Consider the following 27,099-nt stretch of genomic DNA (forward strand, 5'->3'; position numbering starts at 1 on the left):
TCTCTCCTTCTGGGTAGCAACAGTCTCCTTATTTTAAGGAAGACCATCATCATCAATCAATTCTGTTTTGGTGGAGAATACATCAGCCAGCATGTGCTTTGGGATTTCAGATCCCCGTACTTTTAACGTGTAGCAGGCATTCTCTACTTTTGACAGACTCTGTTTCAAGGTATACAGCTTCTTAGATACTTCGTAAGGTCCAGTGTTGCCAATGAAAGTAAAACCATCATAAATCTGACGTAAGAATTGGCTCAGTTCAAAAGGTGTGTCTATGTCACCATTTCCAACGCTGCTGATGCACAGCCGCATCAGCTCTCCAGTTAGATCAGCCACTCCCAGCAGGTAATCGACAGGTGTTATCTTCAGGCTCCAAGTATGCGGTTGTTTATCATGGGAACTTGAAGTCTGAGGACAGGACAAAGTCCAGTACAGAGAAACATGAAAAAGCAGCCTATAATGGTTCAAATACACACTGACTTATCTGACATAACTGGTAATTGAAAACAGTCTGGAAAATTAAATTGCATGGCACTTCCACACAGTCTGATTTCAGAAGTACGGACCTCCTTCCAGCATACCAGAAGGTATGAAAGCATCATTTCCACTGGAAATGAGATTTCCATTCTAGCAAACATGATAAACATACCCTGCTACTACTACATTTGAAACAGAATTATCACGTCTGTGTACTAACATTTATTTGCAGTTGCTTTTCTTACATTTTCTTCTTTTTTGCTGATAGGTCTCAGCCTAATAGATTTACATTTTACCTAAATGGTCTATCCAAAGCTATCAAAGCAATCAAGAATCAAAGTATCAGCATTAGGAAAACCAATCATATAATTTTGCAGTAATATCTTGAATTTCAAAATGTATCTTATACCAGAAGCTGATAGGTATAGCTCAGTCAGATGTATTTTATATCAACTGAACTCATTAAAATAGCTAGAAAAATACTTCATGAAGAAAACTCATCACAAAGTTACAGGTTTGTTCCTTTATCCATGTTTCCAAAGATTTTTATTGCCAAAATATTGGAATGTGGGAGACAACACAGGTTTATTGCTGGTCCCTTGCTCCCACGCTATCCATCCAGATTCATAAATCTGGTCAGAGACATGTATGCAGGGGTTAATAACTCCACAATTTGTTAAAACAAGTGCGCCACGACGGGTTTGCCTCTGGTAAGAACAAATGAACTTAAGCTGAAAACATAGCTTCTTTGGAAATATCTTGCCAAGAGAATGAAAAAGAATCAGAAGTGCTTTACAGCAGAATTTCTTCAACAGAAGCAGACGCAGGAATTCATCTCAAGTTGTACATTACTGTACACTGCACATGTACTGCATGGGCATTTCTGTGTATCACTATAAAATTGCCTTTTGTGCTCTGTCAACAATCAAACTGAACCCAGTTTACTGTGATCAGTGGCAGTAGTTTGTCCCTATGCAAAAAGTTCCATTTAGGGCAGGGTAGGAGTATTGGCAAGCCAAGAAACAGCAGATACGGTATTAGGGGTAAGGTATGATGGTCCTCTGAGGGAAAGCATCAAGACCAACTCCAGGAAGACTACAAAGGAGCTAAGACACACAGAGTACATTTTAACAGAAGGTGAATACAGTGCCTTCTGTGACTAGTTACCAGCAGTAACTAGTTACTAGTTACCAGTTACTAGTTACCAGCAGTTAGATTTCATTCAGAGTTCATCCTGCCTTTGATTCACTTGTTACCCCCAGCTTTTGCTACATCACTATTACACCAGTATAGTGATACTTATCAGCAGGCCTTACATGCAGTCCCAGACATTAAAAATCCCTCCTCTGTATTTGTTTGCTGGTATTTCATTACCCAGGATCCTTCCCTCTACCAGGAGTTCAGCTTGCTCTGAATAAGAAGGATGTGAAATTTATAAACTTGCATCCCACAGATTTAGTTTACTACTTGTCAGAATAAAAAGTGTGTTTTGAACGAGTCAAAGTCTACATGTATATCTAATATTATTCCACTAACTGGCCTTATTTAATCAGATGCCAAAAAAGTGACTAAGCTTACTCATTGCATTTCCATTCCAGAAAGATGTTTGTCATGAGAAAAGAAACATTTTTACCGTGTTTGTTGTTTCTTCTCTGTCTTCTGCTGTAAATATTAGTTGTTTGTTGATCTCTTCAACACTAATCAAAGAGCGTGTTTTGATAAAATACTGAAATGAGACCGCCTCAACATATTCCTGAAGTCCTGCAAAAAACAGCACAATTAAGACAGTTAATTCAAACATTCCAGCAATGATCCATGCTCACATTATTTATTTTTTTAGAAATCTTTTTAAGGTTACTAGCAAGAAGTGAAAACTAAGATAACCCAGAAATAACACTGAAACATAATCTAACATAGCATGCTTCTGAAGTACAAAAACCAGACCAAGAGCACAGCAGATAAACATTTTCAAGTTTTTACTCCAACTGCATTTTTCATTCAGAACCTGTTGTAATTCAACATAAAGAATTACATTACTCTCAGAAACATACTGAACAGCACCTCCCCATAATGTCCCTCAGAGGTCTTCAATGGGACCAGTACTGTTCAATACCTTCATCAATGACATAGTGGGATCAAGTGCAGCCTCAGCAAGTTTGCAGATGACACCAAGCTGAGTGGTGCAGTTGACAAGCCTGATGGGTGGGATGCCATCCAAAAGGACCTGGACAAACTCAAGAAGTGGGACCATGTTTAACAAGGTTCAACAAGGGCAAATGAAGAATCCTGCATGTGGGTCGAGGCACACCCCAGTTTCAATACAGGCTGGGGGATGAAGGCATTGAGAGCAGCCCAGAGGAGAAGGACTTAGGGGTACTGCTGGATGAAAATCTGGACATGAGCGGCAGTGTGTGCTTGCAGCCAAGAAAGCTGACCGTATCCTGGGCTGCATCAAAAGGAGCGTGACAGCAGGTCAAGGGAGATTGATTCTGCTCTGCTTTTGTGATATCCCACTTGAAGTAGTGAATTCAGCTCTGGAGTCCTCAGCACAGGAAAGACATGGACCTGCTGGAGCACACCTAGAGGAGAGCCACAGAAACAATCACAGGGCTGGAGCACCTCTCCTATGAAGATAGGTTGACACAGTTGAGCTTGTTCAGCCTGGAGAACAGAAGGCTCTCGGGAGTCCTTATTGCAGCCTAAAAGTACCTGAAAGGGGCCTACAAGGAAGATGGGGACAAATATTTTAAAAGGGCCTGTTGCAGTAGGATGGGGGGTAATGGTTTGAAACTAAAAGAGGGTACATTTAGACTGGATATAAGGAAGACATTTTTTTACAGTGAGGGTGGGGAAACACTAGAGCAGGTTGCTCAGATTGATGGTGGATGCGTCATACCTAGAAACATTCAAGGCTGGGCTGGATGTGCTTCTGAGCAACCTAATCCAGTTGAAGGTATCCCTGCTCACTGGGGGGTTGTTGGACTAGATGATCTTGGAAGGTCTGTTCCAATACAAACAGAGCTTTTAAAAGACAGCATTTGTATGATGGAGAGTGCAGATTAGTATTTCACAAGTCCACAGAGGCACAATGCAAAGAACAAGACTGCAGATAAATCATAAGCAGGGCAGATCACCTACCAAAACCCAGTCATTTCCAAAAGATATTTCCTTTGTTTCACCTTAACAGCAACAGTAGATAATTGTTTAAAATGGAATTTCCCACTTCTCTATTTTGTGGTAGTGAACAGGCTCCTTAAAACATGCAGGTTAGAACTTACCCTCTAAAAGCAACAGATTCAGGGCAACAAAAGGAATTGGTGTGCTGGCAAGGAAATAAAAGATGGGATAACAAACGTAGCCTGTACCAGATCTGTATGCTATCTGCAGCCACCTGTCACAATTACCTCTCACTACCTACTTGGCAGATGGTGATTTTCTGTATGCATTACTGCAAAGGTGAGATCTAAGAAAGAGTCTGAATGTTCAGACAACGATTTCACAGGTTGTCAGTTTTTCCTTATGTGCAGAGAGCAGATCTGGGGAAAGCATGTGAGAAAACTTTGTAAGCAGAAAGCTGAAGTTGGCACTGTTGGTGGAAAAAAAAGCAGAATCAAACCTGGAACAGCCAGGGTAGGACTAAGCTAAAAAAAGTTCTGAAGACAAAATCAATGCATGTGGATCCCTGACCTACGGACAGAGAAAGTGCCAAAGGAGGATATTAAAGGAACAGACTGCAACATGACAGACGTGACTCTAACATATGCATTCTATGGGGATGGTGTCACTTCAAGAGAAGCAAGAGGTGATACTGTCAGATCATGCTGCAAGGATTAGACAACGGTTTTGCCAGTATGAAAACTGAGAAAATGTGGACGCACCCAAAGGTACCAGAAGTAGAATCCTGCTTTCATTAAAATAATCTTAAAATCCTCAGCTGGCCTCTACAGGGCCAGGACCTCATCCTACAGAGATATGCAGGAAGCAGCAAATTTAGACACCATCTGGATCAAAGAAAAAGTCTAAATCAAAGAGAACACAGATTTGAATAACAGATGACAGTTGAAATACCCCAAAAAACTGGAGGTAACCTCAAGGGAAAATTCAGTCATAGGAGGCTTTCCAAATCACAGTAACGTGAGAAGTGACCTGCATGTTCTCCTTTTACATTTCTTTTCTCTTTACATTTCTCCTTTATTTGCAAGGTGAGCAGGGGCAATTCAGAATTGCAGTTCAGCCTGCACTCTTCATGCTTCCATACAGCAGCATTTGGAAAAGCTGAATAAACATCCAGCAACCAAAGCCACCCTCAGCACTGCTGATCACAAATCAAAACACACACAAGGAGCTGCAAGCCCAATTAAACACAATAATTTAATCAACTGAATTCAGATAAAGCATTCAGGGAACAAGCAATAGAAGAATACTAGATAAAAGCTACTCAGGATCTAAGTTAAATAACTCCAGAAGTTGCAGAGAGGTGGATTTCATCACCTTTCCCAACTTAACCCTCTGATGTGACGCAACCAGTAATCCATTATGAAATTCTGGCTTTTTCTGTGGATAAGCTGGAAGCTACCAGACACAGTGGCACTCGACAACATCTATGCTATCTGTGAAGAGGACTATCACATGTGAATAATTGATTTGGCGTTTTCTCAGGTTCTCAGAGATCAAATCAGCTTTCAAACTTTTTGGTAAACAGTTCCCTTGATCAATCAGAACTTCCAGTTTCAGCTCACTCCACTTTAATGCTTCTCCACACATTTTGTCCTTTTCCAGGGCGTATGTTTTGCTCTTTTTTTATGTATTTTATTATAGAGGCATACTTGTATGCATGTATACATAAGCATATTTTTACTTCCTCCTGCTGTCCCGCTATAGCTGTCATATTCCACTCGTCTCCTCACTCCCATTTAATACCATGTGAATGTTGCACACGCGGTCTGGTGTGTCATTTACTGTCACTGTTTCACAATGTGGGAATTTGTCTCCTACTATTTCCAAGCAAGCCTTACAAAACCTCATTTAAAGTTGTTCCCATTACAGACTGGTAACAAATCCTGGTAATAACTACTCTGCAAAAAAACATTTACATTTGACTTCTCCCCTTCTCCCCCTTTTAAAGCCCTCCTTCTAGAAGTAGCTACAACATGACTCTTCAGTGACCCAAGACCTTGAAATAAGGTGTTCTCATGTGTAGGTAGAAGGACGTTTACACATATTATGTTTTAGCTTAATGGTAGGACATCCGCTATTTTCAGCAAACAATCCCCAAGGTGAAAAACTCCATCCCATTTCACTACACCATCCAACAATACCTTTCCCCTTATGCTCTTGTTTTGGATTTATTCCAAAACTGGCTTATTTATGGATTGCACTGCCAGTAATGGAATAGTTTGTAAGACTGCCTTTTATGTATTTTTTTCTAGTACACAGACCAAAAATCCCAATTAAAAGCAGTGCATTATTTCTACCAGCACTTCTTAAAATTACAGATGTAAGGTAACAAGTGCTTAAGTATTCTGATATTTTACTACATTTATCAGACATAAATGGCTTGTGCCAGTGACAAGTTACGGTGTCCCAGTGTAAGAGTCCTTCTATATTTTGAGAACTTACTTTAACTAGAAACTTACACAGAGGTATCTTCTGAGCACATGTTGTCTATAAAGGACATATTGTGCCTGAAATTTTGTGTATTTTTGACAGCTCTATCAGCTGATATTCAAGACATTTACCCTAATCTCCATATGCAAGTTCTAAGAAAGTACTGTTAAGCCACTTCTCGAAGAACCTTAGCAAGAAAACAGGATTCTTTGAAAAAACAAGTCATTGGGGTGCTCAGTCCAAGAGTCAAATGAATGCATGAGAGTTAGTAAAAGATAGTTCTACTTTAGAAATAAGTAAAGAATAAAAATTCCTTAATTGCAGGAGTCAGGTTAGAGTAAAAAGAACCTAATTCTATCCGAGACGTAAATGCAGGCACGCACAAGTTTTAACCCAGAATGAGGGATGAAACAAGAGGTGAAAGTTTCCTCCTAAATTTTTGCTTACTTAATTCCCTCCTTTAAATTATCTGTTCAATAATTAAAATATGGTTTTAAATGGATTTCATGCCTTTCAGTTCTTGATGGTACCAATGCCAATGCTACCTGCCATCTTCCCAAATAAGGTGCTTCTCTCCCTGTTTCTTCCCAAACTCATTTTCCTTCTATCCCTTTGTCCTCTTTCCTTCCTCTTTCTCTGTATCTTTTTGGTCACAGAGCAGCCTGTGCTGATGGTTAGGACATAAGCAATTACAGTCTGTGTTCTTTTACCCTCCTAAACCATGCAGCAGGTAACACAGGCCAATAGCAGCCACTAGAAAGATAGTAGGAAAATTACACAGAGCAAGTTTCTTCCAGGATCACTAAATGAAGGGTGGGGTACATTTACAGGGTGAGTCATGTGAAACTACCCCCTTGCAAATTCATTGCAAAAATCAAGAGCACAGTCACAGATGTATCTTATCATCAAGCTTAGGCGGGCACGTTGCATTCTCATTAAAGAAACCCAAATAAACCACTTTAGTGCAACCCCCCCAAAACCCAGGAAAAAAAAAAAAAAATCATATTCTTGTGGAAATCCCAAAGAGAAACCAAAGTTAAACTGGAAAGCTGCTTTTAGTAAGCTCGGCAGGCTGGGGGGGGGGGGGGGGGGGGCAGACTTGAATATCCCACTTCTACAAGCATGTTGATAAATGAAGGGGAGAACTAATAAAATAATCAGAAAACTAACCTGATACATCAACTGAGACAAATACAAGCAGTAAGTTTAAAAGCATTAATACACAAATTAAATCATTCTGCTTCAGAGTTAGCATCCTGTTAGGATGAAACCGACAATTCACAGCTCAGTCTTTTCCATTACAGTTCTCTCCAGACTTGGCAATGATTCCTTAATTCACAAGTCTCTTTCCATGCACAAGTGATATAAACTTAAGTAATTAAACTAAACAATCAACCTGCTTTGTTGATTGTGAGCATGAAGTCAAAGGTTAATTTTATACTAGAAGAGCATAGAGCCAGCTGTCCTCAGAGACAAGCGTGCTCTGGACATCCTGTTGTGAAAGTTGCTTGAAAGAATAATTTGATAAAACTGATTTGATAAAATGGGACTCACAAACACAAACAAAAGCACTAGAGCAAATGTCCATAAAACATTACAAACTGGGGAAGGGAAGGGAGAGGGAGAGAGAGAACCTGTTTCTATTCATGGTGTAATATTTCAAAAGCTGTGTCACTACAGCAGGTAGGGTTATGAGTAGTCTGAATTTTTAAGGGAACTGGGGAAAGAAAAAACACAGCTAAGTCCATATCCACAGAAACAAATTGCACAATTTTTTCAATCCAGTTTTTGAATTATTTTAGTGATCAGTACAAACACAGATGTGAATATGTCAGGAAAAATTAGTTTAAATAACCCTGAACTGATTATGAATGGAAAATAAATTTTCAGAAGCATATCACATCTAGCAGTGATTTGTCTAAACTGCTTTATTATTATACCAATAATTAAGTTAATGCAAATTTCTAGTATTAAGCCCTGAATGCTTTATTGATTACTCAATTGCTACTTGACACATCCATGACCACCAAGAAGCTCTGTTCCCTTCTAGCTGCCTGTGTTGAACTGACGTATTTCAGATACTGAAGTGTTAATATTGTTTGCACTTTGTTTAACGGTGAATACACACCAACTTTAGGGAAAAAGGTAATACCAAATTAGTCTGTTTTCCCAGTAACTACAGCAACAAATAGAGGTCCCCTATTTAATAGGCACAGATGCTTGTGAGAGTCCAGTTATTTCCCCAAAGAGGCACAAAACCCCTGCAGTAAACAGCAAAGAATATTTTAATCTCTCACTGCAGAGAACAGTATTATCAACCCTTTTTGTTATTGTTATTAGAAATACGAGTACAAATGAGAAATGCTAGGGTTAATTTGCAGGTGACTCATTTTGCTTCTACTTGAAGAGCTGAGGGATGTACCATGGCTACTTTTGTAACCAAGTTTATTGTTCTGAAGGGTTGTGGGGGAGTTCTGTTTATTCATCCCCCAATGTAGTAATTCTGAAGTGCAGCCTATGTTCTACAGAAGTTCTTAAAAAACAAACAAAACAAAACCCAAACTATTCCAGTGAGAAGTAGTCTTTCCCGTCTCTTTGACTACCTCCAATTGCCTTGATATTTGGTAAGAGTTTTAAAAGTCATTCATCTATATGGCAAATTTTACACTACTAACAGTGTACACTCTAGGGCAAGTGTTCAAGATACCAAAGAAAGGAAGCTCTGACTCAGCCAGGAAGTTCAATGATCAAAGAAGGAAGGGCAGCTAACACAACACAGCTTCTTCAGTTCAAACCCCAGTGAAAGTTCTCCTCAAGATGTTTCCATTCAACAGCTCCAACTCACTAGCATGCCAGAAGCACCAATGGTGGACATTTATCTTCATAAATGTAAATCTGGTGAGATAGTAAAAAAGGACATCACTACTCACCAAACCCCATTTCTCAGCACATGATGGCAAAACAAAAACCTCATCACCATGGGCTATACTAGTTGTTTCCTGGAATGCAGTTCCTCTATGACACATTGTCCTGTGTGCTTTTTAAGCAAACAAACAAACAAAAAAAGATTCAAAGATTTTTTTTCTTGGTCTCCTCTCATGTGCCACCTGCATTTGGTTCCTGTAAAGGCTAGAGAGCTCTCATCTGTGAATGACTGCTGAGGGGGCTCAAAAAAATTCCTGAACCAGAGCACAAGGACTCCTCCCTTTGCGAACTATGAAATGAATTAACAGACTATGTCACTAGTTTCAGATTGCGATGTAAATAACTACAGTATTTGCCATAATAGTTCTGCAGGACTTTAAAACAGTCAGGTCTTAACTGGAAAACTTCAGTAGCAAAAGACAATCCTTGTTTGGCCCAATCCAGAGCACATATCTTAAAGACTGTAAAAGCTTATCTTATGGGTATATGCTGCCCTGACTCCTGCTGAATTTACAACTTTTGCTGAACTCAACAGCTCATTTAGGGATCAGCTGATAATCAGTGCTCACATAGTGCATGCCCTGCTTGGTCATGTCTCAAATCACACTCACTCTCCCAGGGTTGTTTTAAGCTTTTGTGTCTGGTCATACAAACTCCGCAGCAGAAAGTAAGAAGCTCTGCAGTTGCTGATTTTTCACATTCCCTGGAAGAACCTAGAAAAAAGGCATGAACCAGAAATAATAAAAGGGTAGTAAGATGCAACAAGCTGAAGGTATCAAGTTTCACATAAGCAACTTGCACTGAAGAAAATCAGTTTGACAAAGTCTGTTGGCATACTTGGTGACGCGAATACACCAGAGAAACAGAGAAAGAAACAAAACATAGAAACAAAGAAATTAACTAAATTATATCTGATAAATACTAGTATATTCACTGCAAATTCTGTTAATTTTCCCGTATAATCGGGAAACTTTGTTTCCATTTCTGGCATTTTACCTCTCACCCACAACAGCAAAGAGATTCATTCTTCAGTCACATCCTGTTCCTGTGTTACTATGTTTTCCCACCATCTTGCAGAAACCTGATTGCTTCCTTCATGGATAGCTTTCAAGTTTTAGGTGTGTATTTAAGTCTTTGCCTGGGTGAGATATTCACAATTAATGATACCTTCCTTATGTAGTAGAAAAGCCTTTTCCTTTGTATGGCAAAGCTATAATTAAATATGCTGCCTATTTTTATCAGTTTTTAAACCTTCTTACAGAAAAAAATGTCCTAGTTCTCCTGTTCCTGATGTACAGAATAGTTCGTTACCTTGGTATTATTTCAGAAATACACAGGTGTCTACAAATACAAAGGTATCTAGCACTGTTGAGTCTTCATTGTTTTTTCCATTTCACAAATAAAAAAGTTAAGAACAAAAAAACGTGGTAACACAGAAATCATTATGTGGATAGTTCCTTTAGTTGGCGTTCCAACTAAAATCCTTCATACAATACCGCAAAAACCCCCAATATTACTTAAATAATCAAATTACTTAAATCTGGCCTGCTTGGACGGACTTCATGCATTTCCAGTGCGTTTCTTACAGCAGCACGTATGGTGGTCCTACATACTGTAGTTAAAAAACAGTATTCTAGTACAACTGAACTATTTTCCATCCATGCACATTTATATGGCTGTGTTCAACCCAGCAATGCAGTTTGTTGCAGTATGATTATACACGCCTGAAGTGACTCTAAACGGCGTAAGGCAGGAGACAGAAATAAGCTCCATTGTATCATTCTCTCGGAACAGAAATAGTGCCTGCACAAGATAAATTATGTGTGAGACTGCGTCAATGCTGAACTTTTACACAGAATTCCCCACATCAGCAGCAGCAGAAGCAGTCACAGAGCAATAGTTTTGACAAGGTGCTGACATTTTACAGTCTTGTCATCTAATCCTATTGAGAGCAAGTGCAGACATGATAAAGAGCTAATGAGCTTCTCTGTGCACACCACTCCACTCACCACTGCTGCTAGCTCGGGCACACAGCAAACAGAAAGGTCAGCCAACAATGCTCTCGTTGCATCTACTATCATCATCCTACACCACACTACTGAAGAAGCCCCAGAAGACTTATGGCCTCCCCATTCCGCATTTTGTCTATCAGCTGTGAAGATAATACCACACCTAGCTCCTAGCAGAATCTAATGACATTGTAAAAACATCAACACATAGTTAAAACCATCACTCCAAGAGGTTTTTCGGTCAAACTGAGTGCTATATATATAACATATATGTAAAAAAGTATATAAAAAATAGTTTAACACCTCAAAAACCTTAGAATTCACTCACATGTCCTTATTAAGGGGAGAAAAAAAAAAAGTCTCCAAATAGCTAGAGATTTCATTTTTTAAAAATCATGTTATAAAGGTACTCCATTCAATCCCACACAATGCCTACCTATAATGTAAGTCTTATATTTCCTTCTGCATTACACGAGTTTTGAATATATGGAGGGCAGACTTAGAACATGCGTAGAATAATTCATGATTAAATCCTAACATAGAATCACAGAATCAACTATGCTGGGAAAGACCTTTAAGATTATCAAATCCAACCCTTAGCCTAGCACTGCCAAGTCCACCACTTTACGATGTCCCGAAGTACCACATCTACACATATTTTAAATACTTCCAGGGATGGTGACTCCACCACTTCCTTGGGCAGCCTGTGCCAGTGCTTGACAACCCATTTGGTGAAGAAGTGTTTTATAATATCCAATCTAAAACTCCTCTGCCACAACTTGAGACCATTTCCTCTTGTCCTGTGTGCTTGTTAGTTGGGAGAAGGGACTGACACCCACCTCACTACAACCTCCTTTCAGGTAGTTGTAGAGACTGGTAAGGTCTCCCCTGAGCCTCCTTTTCTCCAGACTAAACAACCCCAGTTCCCTCAACCATTCCTCGTAAGACTCGTGCTCTGGACCCTTCACCAGCTTCGTTGCCCTTCTTTGGACATGCCCCAGCACCTCAATGTCTGTCTTGCAGTGAAGGGCCCAAAACACAGTATTTGAGGTGCAGGCCTCACCAGTGCAGAGTACAGGGGGATGATCCTTTCCCTAGTCCTGCTGGCCACACTGTTTCTGATACAGGCCAGGATGCCGCTGGCCTTCTTGGCCACCTGGGCACAAGCTGGCTCATGTTCAAGCAGCTGTTGACCAACACTCCCAGATTCTTTTCCTCTGGGCAGCTCTCCAGCCACTCTTCCCTAAGCCTGTAGCACTGCAACCCAAGCACAGGACCCACCACATGTTGTAGACTTCTACGTATCTTGTCTTTAAGGCTCATACAGATCTTTTCTGTATACTACTGATATTTTCCTTAGTATTTTAGAGTTAAATATACATATATAAATACCCAAACACACATATATACATATATAAAATCATGAACATTTTTTTCCTCCCCTTCATAAATTCATACCATGTTTTTCAGTCCCTTTCTTGCACAGTGTCTCACAGCAATTTTAAAGGAACAGTACACATTTCCTCACAGGATATATAAGGTATACACTGCAAAGTGGGGCAAAGGAGCAGGAATTCTATATTACAAATAGTAAAGCTTTAAAAATATCAACAAAGCATAACATTCTAACATAACAAATGAAGAGCTCTGCATTAAAAAAAGACTTCATTATTTCAGTATCTCTTTGTTTGCTTGTTTAATCATCCCCTGGGACAATCTGTACTGTTAAGAAACGTGTAGAAAACAGTCATCAGTTTTTGTTGTTGTTCAATTAGTGCTATACTCAGTGTTTGAGCTCATGCAAGTGTCCTTTGGGGAAATGTCCTGCGTGCCATTAGCACTATTCTTAATGAGGGAAAGCATGAAAACTCCTTTAGTGCTCTGCCAGAATTGTTTTATCTTCAAGTCAAAAGAACAACTGCTTGGAGTAACCCCAAAAAAAGCATTTAACAATTACAAGTGGCAAACAATATTCCCAAGCATTATACTCATAGCACTCTTCTATTTATAGGCTAATAGTTATTATACTGAATAAAATATGTATTAGGCAGCTTTATTATGCAGCCCGTCATGATTCCCCAGTTACAGCTGCTATGATGGTTTCATTATAAGCCCAGTTTTGATCCCTTTTACTCTTTCTGTGAGAGGCAGGGTGGGGAACAGGAGGATGTTTCATGTTTGGTTTCAAGACAAAGGAGAACATTTTTAGGAAGTTTGAGGTTAATTGGACATGCTGCTTTTGAGATATGGGACACAGGCGTTTCTTTATTCTTTTTTGAGGAAAAAAAGTTTAATGGCATGGTTTTGCTCATAAAAAAAACTTTTTTAACTAGTTCTCCAGAATTTCTTTAAAATACCAAATCAGAATTGAAAACTAGGTGAAAGGAAGTTCAAAACTTACAGCTCTAGGAAATACATAACATACAAAAGATCTAGCACTTTTCCTAGCTACATTTATTTTCTAAAAGGCATACAAGCTTTTTCCACTACAAGAAAAGCAAAGCTACAATGAAAGAACACTAGACTTAAAACCAAAACTAAACCAAACATTCTTTAACTCTTACCACTGTTTCCCTTCCAATTACAGTTCTTCCTAAAATGTGGGGGGCAGGGAGAATAAAGCATTCTCTCCTGCAGTTGCTCTTTATCTAACTGTTCCCTCATTCTTCATGTTTCTAGTTTTTCTATCTCTGCTTCATAATCCTGACATCAAGCATCTTCACATCTCTCATACCTCCTTGATCCCAGCTTCAGCATGATGAAGACCTGCAAGTCTTTAAGCCTGCATATTCCTATTTTTTGCCACCCCAATGCTGGAGAGCAGAGAATTTAATGAACAAAGATTAAAGTTCTGGCTAAAAGTTCACATTTCATACTTATCACACATACAAGCTCATTTAAACAATGTGTAAAAGCATTCCGTGTATTCTCAGGGACACACACTTACGTTCTAACACATACCCTTACAAAACAATGGACATCAGATGGCACAAACTCCCTTAATAGAGGAGCATCATGTAGAAGAGCTAGAATTTAAGCAGACACTGTGTATGACCTACAGAAATGGGATGAAGGCATCTTATTTCAGTTGGATTTTATATGCAGTCTTCGAAATGAGGTGAGAACTGCCTAATTACAGAAACAATGGGGAGATCTCAGAGCCAGGCAGTATTACATAACCAGTGATATTCCACTGACTTGCCACCTACTCACATCACCCGAAAAGAAGAAAAAGTTAGAAGTACAGCTATTCCCAGTTCTAACTCTAGAAATGCAATGGGGGCTGCATATTTCTTTTTAGTTCTGTCCAAAAAAACATAAAGTTCAGGCATTTGTTTGAGACACTCCACCCCTAACTTCTGGAAAGATGAGCAGCAGTCTACTTCTTTCTCCTTATTACTTAATATACTAATACCTCTTTGTTTTCCTTTCTTTTCATCTAGAAAGGTCAATAAGATTCCCTCTCTTAAGTTGTCTTAAGACTGTGGTAAGAAAATTCTTAAACTCTATGACAATCTTGCTCCAAGCCTCATGCAACTGTTCGGGATGTGCTCTTGTGGATATAACTGCATGCAGCTATGAAGGATGTGAATGGGTCTAGAGGACGGCAACAAAGCCAGTGGAAGGGCTGGAAGAAATGTCCTGTAAACAGCTGCCAAGGACTTTAGGCTTGTCTAGTTTGGAGAGGAGTAAGCTGAGGGGCAACCTCGTTGCTTTCTACAGGTTCCTGAGGAGGGGAATTGAAGAGGGAGGTACCGATCTCTTCTCCCTGGGATCCAGTGATAGGACACACGGGAATGGTTCAAAGCTGTACCAGGGGAGGTTTAGACTGGTCATTAGGAAGCATTCCTTTAATGATAAGGTGGTCAAACACTGGGACAGGCTTCCTTGACAGATGATCAATGCCGCAACTTGTCAGCATTTAAGAAGCATTTGGACAGTGCCCTTAATAACACACTTCAATTTTGTCAGCCCTGAACTGGTGAGTCAGTTGGACTATGTGATCACTGTAGGTCCCTTACATCTGAAATAGTATGTTCTACTCTAAATAGCTTTGCAGCTGTGGAGGCATTGAGTCATCATACACCTGCAGTAGGCCTCTAACTTCCTATACTAGAGGTCTGTAATAACCTGGCCTGCTCTACAATGGACAAAAACGTTTTAGTCATTTTAAGATGCAGAGATTTAAAACACTGAAGGAAAGTTTTAGAAATGCTGAATTGTTTCAGACTGCATATTTTCAGTTGTTTTCTAAAGAGTTTATTCAGGTCCATTTTGATATTACAGGTATCTTCATGCAAGTCAGAGATTGATTATGCAGGAGAGTCAGTGTAGCTGACTATGTAGGAATATTTACCAACCACACAAGCCAAACCTGAACGGAAATGTTTTCATTAATTTCTTTATTCTTAGGTTGTTCTGGCCAGCTTCAGTTTACATATCTTTAATATAAAAATTATAAATATAACTTTTCAGGTTAGAAAATAACAAAAATAAATTAAAAAAAAAATAAAAAAAACAAACCCAGCAATTTATTTTTTAACTCGGAGGAGGGAATCTGGACAATCTGGAGGTAGAAACTTGGTATCAGGTTTGCTCACTTACTTTATAAGCCATGGGTACACATAGAAGTTACTGCACAGTAAGTTTTTGTATGTCTGCTATGTAGGCAGGCATAGTCTATTACATCTGAGATGAATGCAAGCTATTTCCAGGTAAGCTGGCCCTCAGCAAAAATAAGAGGTATGCCTCTTTGAATTTACCCACACAAAGCCATGTACTAAGGAAATGGAGACAACTCAGGTGAAGCAGCTGATACAGGGTAACCAGTTACCACATACAATTTTGCTCACATGGCAAAGCTGACAGCTTGTATCATGAGGTCTCACCAAGATTCATGGGGTAGCAGACCTCAAACGCTGCTGTTCTATAGATAGAATTATACAACTCGCACAGGACTACAAACTTTAGGGATTATTCAGACAAGGTTTACAAGTTTCAGCGAAGCTTTCAAAAATATTTGTTCATAACACTAAATGCAAGGATGTTCAGATTTTATAACCAGTACTTAGAATGAAAATCAAAACACATTTTCAGCATGTCAAGATACTCACAGTATACACTGACTAGGATTGCTCATGGTTTGAGGTCATAACAGCATCAGAGTTTTGAATTATCTCTTTCTTTTCACTTCTTCATTACAGTACTAAGCTATATATAGCAGCAAGATGCAGAGAGTTTAAGTGGCTCTTTAAGGGCAACTACTTGCATTTCATTTGAACAACCCAATGCACCACAGGTAGGAGAACTGTGGAACTGAATTAGAGCTATGAAGACTAGCAGGGCAAGCTCCTTCTGGTTCAGAAGTGCCCAAAACAAGCTTTCATTTAAGAGCTGTCTCACTCTTAACCAACTTACGTTTGTGTAAAACATAAGTTAACCTGGGCACTGTTTGTCTTGTAAACTACATAGATATATTTGCTTTATCAAATCAATCCTATGGACATTTTTAAACAAATCATTCAGTGCAAATCTTCAGGTCTCCTCAGCTAAAGAAGTCTTGCCTAAACAAGGAAAGATATACAGGAGTCCACTATGTTTAAAATAAGACTGATAAACAAAAGACACTTTTATGCATGGACAAGATGTCAAAGAAGCAATTACATATTTTACTTAAGTGTTGCTGAAAACAAGATATTACAATTTTAGGTAGGATTCAGATTGTCAGCAAAGATTCAGCAAAGAAATATGATTTGACAACAAGAGTCATGAAAGCACTGGGATTTAGTATCTGAAGGATGTTAGTAAAGACTGCTATTTACAGAGAGGAGCAGAAAAAGATGTGATTGAAACAGTATAAACTCAGATTTAATGCTTGCAACACAGAAGCAGAAGCACATTCTGAGTCTTCAGAAGGAAGAAAATGCTAATCTAAGGATTTTAATTCATGAACTTTATCAACTCAAGATGCAATCATTTCACAAGATAGTCACTCCCACTCTCCTCCCAGACACTATAACCCTTCAGGTGGAGTAAATGCTCCTAACTCAGAGGAGAATGGCCAGTACATTTGTTAGAACTACTCCCCCCAACTTCAGTTCCATTCTGGGTCCAAATTTCTCCAAATGTAGTCTCCAAGTTAAATCTTTTTTAACTGCAATGATAAGCTGACTGAAGGGCAATAGCCTCTCTAATACCAAAGCCAATTTTGCTAACAACAAAGATTAATCTGAGTCCTGATTTATAAGCATAGAAATGTGACATATTCAGACCTTGCAGCATGAAGAGGAACCACTGCTACGTAAAGGTAAACTGAGCTTAGTACCAAATAGCACACTTTCCCTATTTTAAAATAATATACCTGGAGATATAGCTCTGTGGAACTGATACACGTCTTCTCCAATCAGTTCTTGTGCAACCTGCTTAATCTTCCGTCGGACAGCATCTAGTTTTACTTCAGATTCATTTAATATTTCTTCCCCATTGGGAGCACTGCAATCAGAAAAGTTAAACTGAAAGAGCAGCTTTCAGAAAATGAGCAAACAGTTAAAAAAAAAGTATTACACGTTTTCTTTTATTAACCAATACATTTTCAATGGCTTCAGGAAAAAGCAAAGCTGATACCGGAATGAGGAACAGTTTAACTTCCATTAATACCTACTGCATATGCCAAAAATCTGTACATAAGAATGTACAGGAAAATAATCAGCCAGCCACACAGTTCTGGTAGCATGATGCTTATTCCAGATGAGAATTTTAATTATTGCTTAAGTAAGAACAATGAGAAACATGTGCAAAGGCTTCAAAAAAGTATTCCAGAAAACCAGCAGTATTTGCAGAAGTCCTTCAACCTCTTAAAAAATAAATCAACATTTTGCAATACACTACCATATTGCAAAATATAATACCTGACCTACTTCTATGTGTGACTTTTTTTTTTTTTTTAGGAAGTAATTATGGACTATACTGTTCAGGATCAGCTGAAATATTTGATTCATACTCACAGTATATACTTGGCATTTAAAGTTTTATTTATCTCCTTTTCTTTAAACTTCCCCCTCCCCACCAAATAATCTATATGGTATATTAGTTTACAGTCTGTTTAAGGAACTACTGATAGACTGGTCCCAAGAAAAGTTTTAAAAGCAAACAGTAAAGTTTACTGAAAGTAAAGCCACAATAATAGTGAAAAGCAAAGAAGGAAAAAAAAATACAGCACAGAAAGCTTCCACTCTCACAAAACCAGGAATATCTTACAAAACAGGAACCTGGAATTCAGAGTAAAGAGGAGTGTTTTTTATGTTTCTTTCCTCTATCAGTTCCCAGCTACCTAGCCCCTGCAGTGGGAGTAGCTATTTACAGTCAAGGTTGTAGCACTTACTGGAATTGTCACAATGCCTCTTTGAGAACAAGCCCAAATTAAAAAGAGGGTAACTTCATAACACCTATTTATAACTGTCACTACTACGGTAACTATAAATAGCTACTAATACAGCAGAATGCATTGATAAGTAAGAAAAGATAACTAGAAATACAAGGATTGGAGAGAACTGCTATAATACGTAAGACCACTGTTTGACACATAGAGTTAAGGATCTTATACAGCAGCCTATGAAAAGCTTCAAATTTTCCTGTTATTCTTCTAGTTTGTCTGTGGCTTCCAAAGATTGCTTGGAGGCTCATAAGAACACAAAACATACAGAAGCTCAAAACTTCACACAAAAGCCTCTTAGGCTGCAGTATTTACTGAAGTAAACAGAACCCAGGTCATCTCCTCTTTGGATTGATGACCTGGGGTGGGGCTGCAGCAATCAAAATGGTGAAGTAGCTGCAGGGGCAACTAACCTGAAGGAAGGGTACATGCTCTTCTCTCCCAGTTTGCTGAAAGCTGGAAAGGTCTCTTAAGCTGTTACACTCTACTACTCTGATCCTGTTTAATACATCAGTAAAACCAACTGAGAAACCTGAACATGCATCTTTCATTCTCTAACTGGAGTGTGCATTCGCTAGCTCCCATCTACCCAAAAGGATGTTTATGGGAAGTTAATTAAATTCCTCTCAACAGAACAGTGCAGCTATTAATCACAAATACAGAGAACACTGCAAGGCAGTTTCTAGGTTTCTGTGAACACTTTAATGCTCGATACTACTCACCTGATAAACCTGTGGAGCAGAAATATGGTTCTTTTGCTTTCAATAGTTATGTCACGACTGAGCTTCACAAGCCGTTCATATTTATCATGCCTGGTGTCAAGCTCCAGCTGAAATGCTGCAGAAGCAACCATTACAGGAACAAGCCTGGTTATCACATGTATATAGCGCAGGGGAAGAGCAGACAGCCTGTGCTACAGTAACTGCTTATAGGCTCCAGCCCACCAGCCTTTACCACTTTTCCCCCTGGTTGCCTTTTCCCAGGATGGGCAGCGCGGCTGCTCCTGTGTGTGGCATGGCTGCAGAAGCCACCACTCCCAGAGCTACAAAAGTCAGCGTTAATACTACTTTTGCTGAATAATTCAGGTTTAAATATACATCAACCCTGATGATGCTTTAAGCCAGCCCAAACAATTTTAGAGTAAAATACTTGTTTTAGCTAGTAAATCTATTCTGCATACTGCTGCTCAGGAAACCGACTTAAATTTTCACCCAAATGCAGAAAGATAAATTAAAAAATAGAATCCTACAATCATTAGTAAATAAGATTCATCAGTCCTTAAAACCAACCAACCAAACAAGGCATCTGACCAAGGCACATGCACTGTTAAAATGCACCATTTAGTAAAAGAAAGGTTGCATTTTACATCCCAACTAGACCTGGCCAAAAGTCAAATACATTAATATCCCTAAGAACTAAAGGTTCTAAAGGTACTAAAGCAAAGCAAGATCAAAATAAGATTTCTGACTTACTGATGTAAATTCTGTCTAACCACAATGAACACAAAGAACAGAGTATGTGTATCTGGTTATCACAGTCAAACATGAATGTTTCACAGATAGCACTAACATTTTATAGAGAATTATTCCACTAAATAAACTATTAATAGATACTTGGAAGAAATCTAACACATTTCTTGCATAGCTGTCTGAGGTGTTAAAGTGTCTGTATGAGAAGATGGTGAAACTGAGCTAAGAGGTTGAATTTTTAAAGGGTCTAAGAAGAGAGTATCCTTTAAAAAAAGCACAGCAGTTTGCTGACAATAAAAGTTTAGATAAAGCTACAGAAGTAACAGTATCTCATCACTTTAATAAAAACTTAGTTTCTCTTATTTTATTCTATACTCCCCAACCTTCTTCCGAAACTCCAAGTCACAAATGCTCCTACTAATCTTTTAAGTCTTTCATGTGTCTGATTAGTATCTCTCTTCTAAATTCTGAGAGTCAAGTCCATCAATGAATTGTCATCAAGAAGAAATTTTCCCCTCAGATCACTGTGGCAGAACTTGAGGGAGGGTGACTGGTACTTTCCTTTGTAGGATGCCATATTGTCGTGGTTTAAACCCAGTCAGGTAATTCGTTCGCTCACTTCCCCCCCCTTTCTTGCCCTCCCCCTGCTCTCGGAGGGATGGAGAGGAGAATTGAAAAGAATGCAACTCCCACGGGTTGAGATAAGAACAGTTTAGTAACGAAGGTATAACACAAATCACTACTGCTACCACCAATGATAATAATGATAAAGGAAATAACAAGGGAAGAGAATACAACACCTCAGCACCAGCTGACCGATAACTCGGCCCCCAAGCCCGACCAAGCTCCGACCGATACCTCCTCCAACCCTGCAGTCTCCCAGCCCTTCCGGCTAACTCCCAGTTACATCCTGGGCATGACGTGCTGTGGTATGGAATACCTCTTTGGTCAGTTTGGGTCAGGTGTCCTGTCTCTGCTTCCTCCTGGCTTCCCTTCCTCCCTGGCAGAGCATGAGGCTCACAAAGTTCTTGGCCAAACCAAAACATCCTTGTTATCAGTTCTGTTCCCAGGCCGAAAGTCAAAACACTGCACTGCACCAGCTACCAAGAAGGAGAAACATGACTGCTACTGCTGAACCCAGGACACATATAGGACATCTGCAGTAACTATTTACAAATTTCATCTACCAGGACATTCACTATTCCGAGGATCTACAAGATTACCAATGACGCCAATCTCTACTGGACAGCTTTGGCTTTTAGACTTTGATGTTAGATTTTAAACCTCTTAGGGACTACTAGGAACCATTTTGTGACCCGAAGTAAAGCACTGACAAATATAGTAATCTTTAGCCTAAAGGGATGTAAGAAAGCATACTGTACTGTTGCCTAAAACTGGAAAGGACTAGAACTCAGTGGATTCTCCAGGCTAATACATTGAGACCACACAGCCATTTCCTCCACACATTTCATTTTAATGTTCACTCTATCACTGAAAGCAAAGACTCAGACTCTATTGCTTTTGGTCATGCAGATTCAGACTGTCAAAAATGACACTTGGTAAATCTTAACCTTACAAATGAAGATACTATCCACCCTCTGTATCACCGAGTTGTCATATTTAAAATGTATTATGCAAAAAAAGGTGTAACTGAATACTCCTTGGGTTTTGATTATTATTACAGAAGACAATTTCTCATTAATTTTTTAGGCATCTTTGGTGCCAACAGGTAACTATGTCAATTCAAGTACAACACTCTGCCAAGGAGATAAAAAAAGAGCAAAATGTATATAACCATTTAAGGTCACATGTTATGTTGCTTAGATTCAAACAACATACACAGAAATAGTCCGCCACTCCAGATCACCTTACACAGCTTGCTAAAATATAAGCCACCTGGAACACACCTCTTCTTAAATCTTATGTCTGACGTGGAGACAAAGACCACCGTTGTCTCCACATGGGGCTTAGAAGCACTACTGTAATAGAAAGAGTGGATGTCTGAAAAGATGAATATATCATGTCCCTTACATCATTTCTGAAATGAGCCACATGCTGCTGATTGGATCTCGTGAAAGGAGGGAAACAGATGTTTTGAATCTGAATTAATGGCAACCTTATGACAAATCAATATGCTTAAGGGTAAAAAATGAAAGTACAGTTGCTCTACTCAATTCAAGCACAAGTGTATGTACATTATCTAGTATAACAGTTCAGGGGTCAAAGTTAATGATCTGCCGAGCTGATTTACACAGGAAAAAGAAGAAATATCTGTTCTAAAGAAAGCAAGGGAATTAACATGATGTTGAAGGGACCATATAGGACAGCCATCTGACTCTTACTCCTTCACTCTCCTTAGCTTCACAGAAAATAGTCAGGATGGGGAAAACTTTACACCAATAACTAATCTCTTCCCTTCCTTCTTCTGTCAAGACTTCTTATTTCTGAAATTCAGTTTTGCCTACTTATGGCTTGTCTAATGAGAAATTTCAACTAAATTTACTGGAGTGTAAATCTGGTTTTGTGCAAAACCCTATAAAAACAGTTTGGCTGGAGGGAAGTTTACACTTGCTTATTTAAAGAAACTTAAATACAAGCTAATTTATAAACACACAATTTGAACTGTTTACACATAGGTCTGCATTAGTGTCCTGGGTTCAGCAGTAGCAGTCATTTTTCTCCTTCTTAGTAGCTGGTGCAGTGCTGTGGTTTTGACTTTCAGTCTGGGAACAGTGCTGATAATACCAATGTTTTTAGTTACTGCTCAGTAACGTTTACTCTGACCAAGGACTTTCTGAATCTCATGCTCTGCCAGGGAGGAGCGGAAGCTGGGAGGAAGCAGACAGGACACCTGACCCAAACTAGCCAAAGAGGTATTCCATTCCACAGCACATCATGCCCACTATATAAACTGGGTGCCGCTACCCAGAATGGCTAGATCACTGCTCAGGTCAGGCTGGGTATTGGTCGGCAGGTGGTAAGCGGTTGTAGTCTCTTCCCTTGTTACTTCCCTTACCATTATTATTATTGGTGGTAGCAGCAGTGATTTGTGTTACACCTTAGTTACTGGACTGTTCTTATCTCAACCCGTGGGAGTTACATTCTTTCAATTCTCCCCATCCCTCTGGGAGTGGGGGGGAGGAAGGAGGGGGGAGTGAGAGAGCAGCTGCGTGGTTGACTGAGTTTAAACCACGACAATTAGTTAGCTGAACTTTTATTTTTAAAAAGTGCATGTATGTACAGCTACCAATTCACCAATCAATGCGTCCAGACCTACATTAAAGTAGCTTAAGTCATCTATGCACCAGAGCCAAGGTCAACAGCTAAGAGCCTTCTCAGTGACCCCAACAGGAGCCATTTCCTCCTCTTGTCACCATGGCTCAGATTTTTCATTGCACTTCTGCAGATCTTAGTTTTCTGCCACCAAAGGACCCTATCACCTGTTGTCTGGCTGAACACTTGCTCAGTTTGCTTAGCACCACATTCAGCACAAGTAGGGTGAGGGAACAGCAGGTAGGATGAAAAAGGAAGCAAATCATGAGTCAGGTGGAACTCTGAGACCCCCTTCTCAGGACTTTACTGCAAAAGAAGCAAAAAGCCAAGCTCTAAATGTGTGAAGCACAAATCCAACCAGTTTCAAGCTTCTCCCGAGAGATGCTGGTTTATTCCATCACTAAATACTAGTTATTTCCTAGCAATTTCTACACCACATTTTCATAATGTGGCTTTCTGAATGCTTACTTACATTTGAAAGATGTCATCAAAGCTGAAGATGGAGTAACATTCTCTTTTTCCTCTCTTTTTTGACCGCGTGGAAAATTGTCATGCTTTCGTTTTCTGAACCCACCCGATCCTATTAATAGAACACCCAAAAATGTATTTTAAAAATAAAAGTTTTGCCAGAGCATAAGCAGCATCAGAACACTGTCTTCAAAGTATTCCCAACTGTAACCATATTTTACAGGATAGCATAAGATAAACTAGATGAATCTTATTACCAACCAATGTCATCTTCATGTTAGCTTCTTCTACCACATTCCTAGGGAAAATTAGAAAAAATCCTACCAATTATAATGGATGAGTATGGTAGGATTCCAGGTGCCTTTTTTATAAATTTTCCTTTGTTTTTTTTGGCAAGATCTTCACACCCTTTCATGTTTCCTTTCTGTAAGGGGATAGCTGCATGGAAACCCTTGTCTGAGCAAAAGCCTACAGCATGGAAACCCTTGTCTGAGCAAAAGCCTACAGGATTAGACCTTTTTTTTTCCTTTTTTCCTTTTTAATTATCTTAAATATTCAGCTTGACCAGAGTCACTGAAATGTTTCCAATACTGTAATTATTTTGGGTCATGGGGCTTCAGTAAACAGAAAAAGCAGCAAGGCATAATTTAAGTAAACTACCATTAGCCAGGTATGCAGGTTTAGCTCCTGCAGTATAGCATCTTACATTCTGCCCGCTGACTAGCTTCTTCTCTTTTCACCCTGATATAGCTGTTCCCTTCAACAGGCTCTATATGCCTTTTCCTTAGGCTTCCTCTTCAAACCCTCACCCCAAGCTCACCTCTCTTGTACTGTGTTTTCCTACCAATTTACACCTTGTATTGTTTCTTCCTTTTGTCCTTCCTTCACCTAGGATAGACTCACTGTGCCATTCAGTGTTTTACGCATTCCTCCCACTTCGCTACCACTTTTTTTGCAACAGCCACACACTGTGTTCGTAACAGAGGCCACAGTTTGGCAAACTTACATACAAGCATACCTTCTGGAATATGTGGAGTGCTCTCAATTTCCTTAAAAGAAGAACAAAAGGAAGCTACTTAAAAGTTACAGACGAACACTGGATTTTAAAATGCTTCCGTTTAATTGTTTATTATCCCAAAGCAAAGCCAGAAGTGGGCGTAGTTACTTTCTAAAAGAGGAAACTGAAAATCATTTTTTCCTTCTTTTCGGTTAGGACATGAGTTCAGGGTTTTGTTTTTCCTGTAGCAGTTGAAAACATTACAAACACAGCCCTCAAAATAGTGCAGAGAATTAAAACTCTCTGCAGTATTCTGAAAGTTGGGAACATCATAATGACCTACAGGAAAAAACAGGCCCTCCTGAAGTGTGTGTGGGAGAAATAGAGAGAAGAGGTTCTACAGAGTAACGCGACAGCTTGGGTACCAGAAAAACACAGAGTGCAATAACTTAAGACGTGATTTTTTAAAGTAAAAATGCCAGCTTCCTTGTTGCAGGGCCCACTTTGTGGCTGAAGGGAGGGAGTGACTGCCTAAGCTAATCAAACACACATGCTGCAAGGTGAATGCCGTGTTGCTGGTAGTTACAAGTACTATCCGGGTCTAATACACAGCTTTTAACTATAGCAACCACTTTTTTGCCATCAAGGATGATCTCTGAAACTACATTCACGGCCACATCTGTAAGTCCAACTAGGAAGGCACTAACACCTGTGCAGAAACCGCCTCCCTAGGTGTAAAGGCAGAGTTTGGTGACACAGCCGAAGAGAACCACTGCTCACAGCAGAGGCTCATCCTTCCGCCCCTCCTAGCTGCAGAGCATCCCCACTTTCACCACCTCCTCCTCACGCCTTATCTACTGTCGGCTCAAGGGGCTTGAGAGGCCCCTTAGGCCCAGCGCAGCTAACGGCCCGTGGACCGCCCCTCGGCGGCGACAGGCGGCGCACGGCCCGCACGCCTTGAGGGACGAGCGCCCGCCCATTCTCCTGCGCGCCAGGCGGCGGCACCGGCCCCGGTCAGGCGGCTCCGGGGACCGCGGGACTCGCCTCGGTCCGGCGGGGGCCGTGGCCGCGCTGCGCCACGCACCGAGGAGCCGCCGGCTCCAACCGCCTCTGGGCCGGGGGGTGAGGGAGAAGAGGCACGCGCGCCGCCGCCGTCACCTTCCTTGCCGCTCATCCCGTTGCCGCCGCCGAGCCAGGCCGCGTACCCCCGGCAACCCGCTGCCGCCCCGTGCGCCGGCAGGGCCTCGCAGCAACGCCCCAGCGGGGTGCCAGCTCAAGTGCCCGAGGGAAAAACGCCACAGAGGCGGAGCACGCCCCAGGTCGCTCGCGGTGTGGGAGGCGCAGTGCGGAGTTGCGGCGGCGCGGGGAGTGATATCGGGCGTCGGTACCCGCGAAAGAGGGGTAGCGCCGACTGCAGGGCTGTGTTTTCGAGCAGGCGGCTGTATGGGCTGCTAGTCTGAGACGCTGCTGTAGGGCCCCCCCCGACCTCGCGGCACGATGGGACATGTAGTGCTGTGGTGGGGTGGCGGCGCTGCCGGACCGCGGCCGCTGGGCAGAGATGCATCTGGCGGCGCTGGTCCTGTCTGCTTTCCTCGGCCTGACCCGCAGAAAGTGACCGTCTTGTCCCCTTCCCTTCTCTGTCAGGCTGTGTCTCCTGCTGTCCCCCTTTCAACCTGGCACACCAGCACCGTGGTGCTTTCCTTCCATACCAGGTGAATCGGAGCACGCCAACAGCACAGAGCAGCCAGTACTAGGCACTGTGTTGCTCCCCTCACTGCCCAGCTAAGAGATACATCGTTTGAAGGAGGCTAGAGGGAATGCTATCCTGGGAATTGGAGACACTAACTGTACACCTTAAAGATATGACAGAGGGGCCACCTGATACCTGGAAAAGAAACCTGAGAGGTGACGGATGCAGCTGCTACCACACGGGAGGCAGTGGCTGTCCCAGGAGAACAGAGTTCCCTGGCCTGCAGGGCCTGAGAGGACTGTGAGTTGCTAATCTGACCTGGTTTGGGACTGACAATTCCTGAACCCATGTTATTGGTAGTCTGTGTTTTGTCAGACCTGGTAAAAATTGTTTCCTCTGGTAGGGATTGAATGCGGGTGTTAATATGGGACATCACAGGCTTCAGCACAAGGGAGATGGATGCACCCTCCTTGCCGAGAGTACTTGATGACACTTCAGTGCCTCTGGTGATGAGCTACAAAGTCTGCTTGCCCTGCTGCATTATTCATGCTTTTCTTTCCTAAACAAGCATCCTGATGTGTTCCTCTAAGGTGTTTAAAAAAGGGATGGGTGCTGCAAATCCCCAAACAAAAACCGTTGCTGCTCTGCTGCTAGATCTCATTTCTTGTCACAGCTGTTGCCTGTTTTAGTAGCTGGATTCCCAAGGAAACAAAGCTCATATGAGCACAAAGGCGGAGCGCTCACAGCCTTTGTGT

At 40.7% G+C, this 27,099-nt stretch overlaps 1 protein-coding gene and 1 long non-coding RNA gene across 4 annotated transcripts in view; both read right to left on the minus strand.

The window, feature by feature from the left end:
* TSNAX (translin associated factor X) lies at positions 1-26,178 on the minus strand. 3 transcript variants are annotated; one of them, XM_061471279.1, is made up of 6 exons: positions 26,043-26,178; positions 23,662-23,769; positions 19,170-19,284; positions 17,377-17,507; positions 2,108-2,235; positions 1-405 (listed from the first exon to the last, which is right to left on the minus strand). In XM_061471279.1, the coding sequence occupies exons 1-6, from the start codon at positions 26,158-26,160 to the stop codon at positions 34-36; spliced, it is 972 nt and encodes a 323-aa protein (XP_061327263.1). In that variant the 5' UTR covers positions 26,161-26,178; the 3' UTR covers positions 1-33. The 3 variants fall into 3 exon arrangements, with proteins under 3 accessions (XP_061327263.1, XP_061327264.1, XP_061327265.1); XM_061471280.1 differs by lacking the exon at positions 26,043-26,178 and adding an exon at positions 25,813-25,950; XM_061471281.1 differs by lacking the exon at positions 26,043-26,178 and adding an exon at positions 25,364-25,495.
* LOC133278475 (uncharacterized) overlaps positions 1-27,099 on the minus strand; it is a 168,317-nt gene that overhangs the window by 1,378 nt on the left and 139,840 nt on the right. The gene's annotated exons all lie outside the window — the stretch shown is intronic.

This window comes from Pezoporus flaviventris, unplaced genomic scaffold, assembly GCF_033815535.1.
Source record: "Pezoporus flaviventris isolate CSIRO_AGI_PZ_B2104156 unplaced genomic scaffold, CSIRO_AGI_Pfla_v1 ptg000066l, whole genome shotgun sequence".
Lineage (NCBI taxonomy): Eukaryota > Metazoa > Chordata > Aves > Psittaciformes > Psittacidae > Pezoporus > Pezoporus flaviventris.